We start from the raw sequence: 8,585 nt of genomic DNA, 5'->3' as shown, positions 1-8,585 counted from the left end.
ATTATTTCGAAAATTAATAATATAGGGACTAAAGTTTTGAGAATTCAAGACAAGATCACGACAAGAGCATTGAGAGAACCTTTACCTAGTACGAGAGGACCGGAAAAGACGCACATCTGGTATACCAGTTATCGTACCTACGGTAAACGCTGGGTAGCGAAGTACGAAGCGGATAATTGCTGAAAGCATCTAAGTAGTAAGCCCATTTCAAGATGAGTGCTCTCCTATTCCGACTTTCCCAAAACCTCCGGTAGCATAACCGAGATGTTCGAGTATAAATTTTTTTAAAAATTTGGTTGGTCCAAAATATTTTCCCGCCTAACCTTTTTTCACCCCTAATTTAAATTTGTAAAATAAAGATATGGGTGAAAATATATTAGAGTGAAATAATACACTTTATTAATTATATTTAATTAAAAAAAATTATAATATGTACAATTAATTATTATAGTAGAAGTTTATATACTTTAATTAAATTTAGTTGCATGAGAATAATTATTAAAATCAACATATATTAAAATTTAATTTGAATAATTGAATAAAAGTAAAATAATTAAGATTAATTAATTAATTATTTAAAATTTAAGTAATGTAATAAAAATAAAATATTTATTTATATGAAATTCTTAAAAGTATTTTTATCCAGTACCAAACGTAAATAAAAATTAAAATCAAATTGGCCCTAAATAAAATATTAATTACATTTAATTATATTGAGTAATTAATTAAAATCGGTTTCAAAATTTTAACAAAAAAAGAAAAAATAAAAAAGAAAAAAGAAAAAGGTCACCTGTTTTGTTTTCCATTTTCCCTCTACTTTTCTCTCGTTCTGTTCGCTCTCTCTCTCTCTCTCTGTTGATATATATATATATATATAACTGTGAATCCTCCGATCGGAAGTTACTCTCTTCCTTCCTTCCTCCAGATTTCTTCGTCCAAGTAAAATGTCTAGTGGGCGCGGTGGTCGTGGTCGTGGTGCCGGAGGTCGTGGAGGGCAGTCATCTCCGGCAATTTCTCGCGGTGGTGGTGGTAGAAGTGGCGGAGGTAGAGGTGGTCAAGGCGGTGGTGGAAGAGGTGGTCAAGGCGGTGGGGGAAGAGGTGGTCGAGGCGGCGGTGGGAGAGATGGAGGTCGGGTGGATCATCCGGCTACACAGCAGTTTCCTTCTCCGACTCCTCAGCCTACTCCGGTTGCTTCCCGTCCTCCACTCGAGACTTCTGCGGGAGCATCTTCTTCATCTTCTACAACTGCTGCTCTTTCACAGCCGGAGGCTTCTTCTTCGAGGATCGAGGCACAGTTGGAGAAGACATTGGTACTGCAGAATGTTCCGCCGTCTTCATCTAAGGCTATGACTGTGGCTAAGAGACCGGGATATGGAACCATTGGGCGCAAAGTTGTTGTTCGGGCTAATCATTTTCTGGTACAAGTTGAAGATAAAGATCTCTACCATTACGATGTAAGCCTCTATTTGTTAGTTTCGTTTAATCTTATGTTTTTGAGTGTTGACTCTCTGTCATTTGATTCATTGCTACAGAGAGGATCTTCCATACACTGCAATTAAGGCCCGCTCTTTATATATATTTTTTTTTCATTTCCTCCGAGTCGTTACATTCTTGGTTCTTTTTTGGTGTATTGTTTGTATTTGATATACGGACGTAATCTATTCTGGGAATTTTTTGTTCACATTTGATCTTTGAAATATCCTCTTGAACTTCTTGATAACCATATGCACTGATTTGCGAGTGTTCTTAGTAATTTAGTAGCTAGAGCATTCAGATGTATAATTTTACTTTTAGGTTTCTGTTACACATGATGGTGGGAAGATTGTTTATGTTGCTGATCATCATCCATTTTCGTCCAAAGAGTTCATGATTAAATTAGTTTTGATATAATCTTTTCTGTTGAACTTTTGTTATCCACATTTGATCTTTTCAAGTGTCATCTTAAAATTTGTTATAACCATTTACTACTGGTTTGGGAGTGTTCTTAGTAACTTAATGGCTATATCATTCATACGTATAATTGTATTTATGGTTTTAGGTTTCTATTACACCTGAGGTTACATCCAAAAAGGTCTGCCGAGACATAATACACCAGCTTGCAAAAATGTACAAAGAATCTCATTTAGGTGGAAGATTTCTAGCATATGATGGTGGGAAAAGTGTTTATGTTGCTGGTGAACTTCCATTTGTGTCCAAAGAGTTTCTTATTAAATTAGTCCGTAATGATGATGCCGGGTCTTCTCAACCAAGAAGGTATGTCTTCCGTTACCTCGCATGTTTCTGTCCATGAATAAATAATCAATATTGAGTTTATCTGTCATTCACTATCTGTCATTCACTCTACAGGAAAGAACGTGAATTCAAAGTAACTATCAAATTTGCTTCCAAGCCAGACCTCAATCATCTACGACAGTTTTTACATGGACGGCAGCGAGATGCTCCTCAAGAAACTATTCAAGTTCTTGATGTAGTTCTGAGAACTACACCATCTATCCAGTTAGTTTATATGAAACTCCAATTACTCTATTTAGTTACACATGGATGGAAGTGATAACTATATATATTTTTTTTTTTCCAGTTGCACAGTTGTTGGAAGGTCATTTTTCTCAACCGAGTTCGGAAAACCAGGTGAACTTGGTAATGGTGTTGAGTATTGGAGAGGATATTATCAAAGTCTGCGACCTGTACAAATGGGTCTATCTTTAAATATAGGTAACTCTTTGTTACTATCAATTGACTCTGTCACTGCTGCTCTTTTTAACGTTCATGAGTTCTGTACTGCAGATGTGTCAGCCAGATCATTTTATGAACCAATATATGTGACAGATTATATTGCTAAACATTTCAATTTGAGGAATTTGCGAACAGCAACTGATCAGGATTTCCGGAAGGTTATTGATACTGTCTGCGCATGTGATGTCTAAGAGTTTTGTAGTGGAGATTTCATAATATATAGCAGCTGTTTTTTTTTGCTTAATGTCAGATAAAAAAAGTACTCAGAGGTGTGAAGGTGGCATTAATGTGTGGGGAGCATGCCAGGACGTACAAAATTACTGGGATATCATCAGAGCCTGTAGACAGATTAATGTGAGTTAATATTTGTGTTTCTCCATATTCTTATGGACCTAGCATAGAAAATGCATTTGAATTCCTCATCTTCTTTTAGCTTTTCATATTTAAGTATATACATTTGTGGACGTGATGTTCTGATGGTCACTGATGTGGAAGTTGATATTCGCTCAAAAATGATTTTGTTAGATAACTGTCATTAGAATGAGGGAGAAACATGAATTGATTTTCATAGTGCATGTTTGAAGGAACTAGGTTTTTTCTAGATTGAAATGTTTGGATGAATGATATTTGTGCTTTTGGATGATCAATAGAATGTAGCTCGCGAACAAAGGACATTGTTATAAATTGCTCTGGTTCCAGCTTTATTCCTCTTGTATAATTTTTGCATTCCATGTTTTTGTATTTAGAAGAATCCGATATTTGCAATGAAGATTCTTTGTATTAAATTGAGTTCAGTAGTGGTTACCTAGGTACTAATAAAATTATTGTTCTCGACATTTTGTTTTGACTTCTTAATGTATTGTTTTACTTGATTTTTTTTTTAGGTTTACTCTTGATAATCAGAGTACCCGAATCTCTGTTAGTCAATACTTTCTTGAAAAATATGGTGTTAAGCTCAGGTCAGCATTTCTACCTGCTATTCAAGCTGGTAATGATGCAAAGCCCATCTATTTGCCTATGGAGGTATGTATGTTTGATATGATTATATGTATGATTCAAAGGATTCTTGCCATACAGATTTCGGAAGATAATTTTTGATGAGGCCTTTCTTACCATTTATTATTGATATTGTAGCTTTGTAGAATTGTTAACGGGCAGAGATATACCAAAAAGTTGAATGAACGGCAAGTAACTGAGCTGTTAAGAGCGACTTGTCAGAGACCTGAGAATAGGGAATGGAGTATAAAGACGGTACTAGCATGGTTTCTGTCCATTTGTTCGTTTTTCTTTTGCAGGTTTTGATGTATAATTTATTTATTTATTATTATAATGTATTCGTTTGGCAGATGGTTGAAGGGAATCGGTATAATACTGATGACATTGTTAAGGATTTTGGCATTGAAGTTAGATCAGAGTTATGTAATGTTGATGCTCGTGTTTTGCCATCCCCATCGGTAATTTTAACAATCTTAACTGTTTAAAGATGCTGGAGTAGTTTATTTTTTAATTTTAATCTGATGACGTGACTTAATATTGCAGCTCAGTTATCATGAAACAGGTGGAGAATCAAGGGTTGATCCACGGATGGGTCAGTGGAATATGATTAATAAGGTGCCCAAAATTTTTATTTCGCCATTGGTTTATAGGTTGATGATCATCCACTTCACGAGTGTTATCATTTTGTTAATTTGCTAGAGTCTGTTAGTTCACTTATTTGTTTGGAGTTGATTAGGAATTTAGAACATGATTATATTTTATTTGTTTTCCCTTTCCCATCGTCCTCTTGGTATAATTCTTATTGAGTTTTCTTTTCGTTTATAATCTATTATGGGCCCTTTCGATGAAGGGAATGAGATAGGAAAGAAGATGGGAATGGAGGAGGGATATATCATTTAGCTAAATAAAATTTATGAATTAATCTGATCTCAAAAATACAGACGTTATTTGTTCCTATAAAAATTTGATAATTTTTCCATTGTGTTTTCTATGATTCTTAAAAGTATTATTCTCAAACATCTTATTCTTTGGGTACCTATGAGCATTCTGTGAAACTTAAAATTGAATGGCCCTTTGTTATTGTTCAAGACATTTTGTTGTAGTTATGATATAATTTTGCAACTTAGCTTTCAACTGTTAATGGAAGTATTTGATATACCTTTTTTGTGAAGTGAAAATATGTTGTTTTGATCAACTATTTTAACCTTATTCTTGTGGTATATTAGAAAATGATCAATGGTGGTACAGTAGAACATTGGGCATGTGTGACTTTCTCCTCACGGTTGGATAAAGATTTGCCATCTGAATTTTGCAAGCAGTTGGTTAACATGTGCAGAAGCAAAGGAATTGTAAGAACTATGAACTTCCTTTTTTGATAATGTGTTAACATGTCCTGGTTCGTTCTTGATAATGTATTAATACGCTTTGAGATCTATTGGAAGGCTTTTGCCCTTGCTCCGTTGTTTCCCATACGTGCTGCACATCCAAATCAAATTGACACTACGCTTAGAGGTATTCATAAGGACTCTGTAAACATTTTGGGACCCAAGGGCAAGTCTCTTCAGCTACTCATAATTATTTTACCTGATGTTACTGGTTCTTATGGTGAGCTAATCTTTTCTTCATTAGAATATTATTCTCATTAAATACATTCATGTGGGTGTTATCTTAGGCAACTCTTAATTGTGTTGGTCCCTGCAGGGAAGATTAAAAGGATTTGCGAGACAGAACTCGGAATTGTTTCACAATGTTGCCAGCCTAAGCAGGCACAGAAGCTAAACAAGCAATATTTTGAAAATGTGGCTCTTAAAATCAACGTTAAGGTTTGTGTGCTCTCTATTAGAGTTGAGATTATCTTTATAACTTCATTTGATTAATCGTTTTAAGCGAACAAAAAATCTATATAGGTTGGGGGAAGAAACAATGTCCTAACTGATGCTATTCTTCGGAAAATTCCTGTTGTCTCGGAGAAGCCTACAATAATCTTTGGAGCAGATGTCACGCACCCGCAACCAGGAGAGGACTCTAGTCCTTCAATAGCAGCTGTAAGTTCTGCGTGCTTAATTTTCTATTTTTTATATGGTTGTTTTGGTGAAGGCGTAAATGGTTACTTTCAGGTTGTCGCCTCCATGGACTGGCCTGAGGTAACAAAGTATAGGGGTATTGTTTCAGCCCAAGCTCACCGTGAAGAAATTATACAAGATTTGTACAAACAATTTGAAGATCCTCAAAGAGGGTTGGTGCATGCAGGGATGATTAGGTAAGCAGCTGCAGAATAGTTATCTAACGTTTGAAAACTACTGAAAACGATATCGTTTTTTTCGGTCTTTTCTCGACTATTTTTATATTTATTTTTTGGTTGCCAGGGAGCTTTTCATTGCATTTAGAAGGTCAACGAATTTGAAACCGCACAGAATAATATTCTACAGGTCTGTTATTTTTTTGTATTTTGGAGAATAAATGAATGAAGCTGGATTAAATCCCATTTGTTTGATGATATTGGTTATACCATTGACAGAGATGGTGTAAGTGAGGGACAATTCTCTCAAGTTCTACTTTATGAGATGGATGCAATCAGGAAGGTACGATAGTAGTAAAAAATTACCATTGATCTTCATAAAGGACTAACTAAACTAGTCTTTGTTCTTGAGTCAGGCATGTGCCTCCCTTGAAGCGGATTACCAACCTCCGGTTACCTTTATAGTCGTGCAAAAGAGGCATCATACTCGTCTTTTCCCCACCAGCCGCGATACTGATCGGAGTGGAAACATCCTTCCGGGTTATTAATCTTATCTAATTTGTGGTTTTTGGAAGATGATTCTTGATTCATGAGTTATAATTTAGATTATGGTTCTTGTATTTGATGATAGGTACTGTTGTTGATACCAAAATTTGTCATCCAACTGAATTTGATTTCTATTTAAACAGCCATGCCGGCATACAGGTTGCGAATCTTTCACCATTTTTACATATGTACTCACCACGTTCTTTCTGTGTTGGTTGAAATCTAAATTGACCTTTTGTTCTGTGTAGGGAACGAGTAGACCGACACATTATCACGTTCTATTCGACGAAAACAATTTCAGTGCGGATGCGATGCAAATGCTTACCAATAATCTATGCTACACGTAAATATTAAAATTGTTCTCATCAACTTTTATGTGTGCGATGCATGAATTATAGTGTTGGTGTTTTGTTGTTTCACAGGTATGCAAGGTGCACACGGTCTGTTTCCATTGGTATGATGTGTTTAAACTTTCTAATAACATAATCACTGAGTTCCCAGTTAAGTTAGCATTGGTTGGTTATAATGTTATAAAAAGTGTTGGTTTGGGTTTGGTTTGCAGTTCCCCCAGCATACTATGCCCATCTAGCAGCTTTTCGAGCTCGTCACTACATGGAGGGTGATGCATCCGATAGCGGTTCCACGGGTTTGGGCGGTGGGATTGTTCAGGTTCAGCAGATGCCGAACGTAAGGGAGAATGTGAAGGATGTTATGTTTTACTGCTGAAGGTGTTGTTGGGTTGGTTTGCTGTGGCTGGCTTTTGATGCACCTCTCCTTTTTAGGGTGGGTCTTATTTTGGTGCACTTATGAGTCCCTAAATTGGTGGAAGCAGCACGGAGGTAGAAAAATACTCTAAAAATACTCTTTTTGGGATTTTGGTTTTGGCTGCTCTGCTCTGCTCTGTTCTTTTCTGCTTCTTGTGGCTTATATTTTGGGGGGAATGGGATTACATATCACATATATAATACTCTACTTCTTGTGGGTGTTACTGTATGTGCATGTAAATACTACTAGTTGTATACCCAGGTTTTACTATCAACTATGCAAATTTTCTGATTTTAAGGAAAACCATATGCTAGTTTGTGGCACTATACATCTACTACACGTTTTCAATACTTTCTATACCTCTTATGATTATCGTAATATGATTTTTCTATCTAAACTTGACACTTTTGTTCGTTTTTTAGAATTCACTCTGAATCCTAAATGTACTATATTATTTATTTAATGAATCATCAACTTATTTGTGAAAAGAATTGAAAGATTTGGTAAAAAAATGAAATTCTTTTGGTGGATTTTTCCTTTCAAGTCATTACATATATGCTAGAATGGTATTGTAAAAAGGTGCAGAATCCAACTTTAATCAACATATTTAGGAGTATGTTAATGCCACTTTTTAAGGCTTTGAATTACAAACCGTCATGTGGGGTAAAAAAAACTTGGTAAAATTTACAACTATTTGAACATAAATATAGAATTTAAAATCAATTTTAAATATTCAAACCATAACACTGATAAAAAAAATAAAAAAAATAAAAAAAAAGGACCATTTTTTGTAGCTGCCCTATGTTCACTAGTGGCACCTATGTAGTTGCATGAGTGAGTAGAAAATATTCATTAACTAAGTTCTATGGCTCTAAACTAGCTTCTATATGACATGCACTTTTCACTACATCATATTTGCATAACTTGAGCTCTCATACCAGCGTGAGTAGATCATATTTGCATAACTTGAGCTCTCATACCGGCGTGAGTAGGTATGACTGGTGACCATGCACCTTTCACTACATCATATTTGCATAACTTGGGCTCTCATACCGGCGTGAGTAGGTATGACTGGTGACCATGCACCTTTCACTACATCATATTTACATAACTTGGGCTCTCATACCGGCGTGAGTAGGTATGACTGGTGACCATGCACCTTTCACTACATCATATTTACATAACTTGGGCTCTCATACCGGCGTGAGTAGGTATGACTGGTGACCATGCACCTTTCACTACATCATATTTGCATAACTTGGGCTCTCATACCGGCGTGAGTAGGTATGACTGGTGACCATGCACC

The 8,585-nt window shown here is 35.8% G+C and overlaps 1 protein-coding gene across 1 annotated transcript; it reads left to right on the top strand.

Annotated features, from left to right (window-relative positions):
• Positions 1-854: 854 nt before the first annotated feature.
• Positions 855-7,609, top strand: LOC111464716 (protein argonaute 5). Its single transcript, XM_023108957.1, has 22 exons — positions 855-1,454; positions 2,039-2,253; positions 2,347-2,496; positions 2,579-2,712; positions 2,785-2,891; positions 2,984-3,087; positions 3,618-3,756; positions 3,868-3,984; positions 4,080-4,187; positions 4,273-4,344; positions 4,956-5,078; positions 5,172-5,334; positions 5,431-5,552; positions 5,637-5,774; positions 5,847-5,989; positions 6,096-6,158; positions 6,248-6,311; positions 6,385-6,508; positions 6,600-6,673; positions 6,763-6,857; positions 6,937-6,968; positions 7,077-7,609. Exons 1-22 carry the CDS (start codon positions 945-947, stop codon positions 7,238-7,240), a joined length of 2,961 nt encoding a protein of 986 aa, XP_022964725.1. The 5' UTR covers positions 855-944; the 3' UTR covers positions 7,241-7,609.
• Positions 7,610-8,585: the final 976 nt, after the last annotated feature.

This window comes from Cucurbita moschata, unplaced genomic scaffold (assembly GCF_002738365.1).
Source record: "Cucurbita moschata cultivar Rifu unplaced genomic scaffold, Cmos_1.0 Cmo_Scf00031, whole genome shotgun sequence".
NCBI classification, from domain to species: domain Eukaryota; kingdom Viridiplantae; phylum Streptophyta; class Magnoliopsida; order Cucurbitales; family Cucurbitaceae; genus Cucurbita; species Cucurbita moschata.
The sequence above is the reverse complement of the archived record's forward strand: the minus strand, read 5'-3'. Positions and strand labels throughout refer to the sequence as shown.

Excerpts from the sequence above, each read along its gene's own strand:
- LOC111464716 (XM_023108957.1), top strand. The coding sequence starts at position 945 with ATGTCTAGTGGGCGCGGTGGTCGTGGTCGTGGTGCCGGAGGTCGTGGA. Across the intron at positions 5,775-5,846 it reads CTAGTCCTTCAATAGCAGCT|GTTGTCGCCTCCATGGACTG; the intron begins GTAAGTTCTGCG and ends GGTTACTTTCAG. Across the intron at positions 6,159-6,247 it reads CACAGAATAATATTCTACAG|AGATGGTGTAAGTGAGGGAC; the intron begins GTCTGTTATTTT and ends TACCATTGACAG.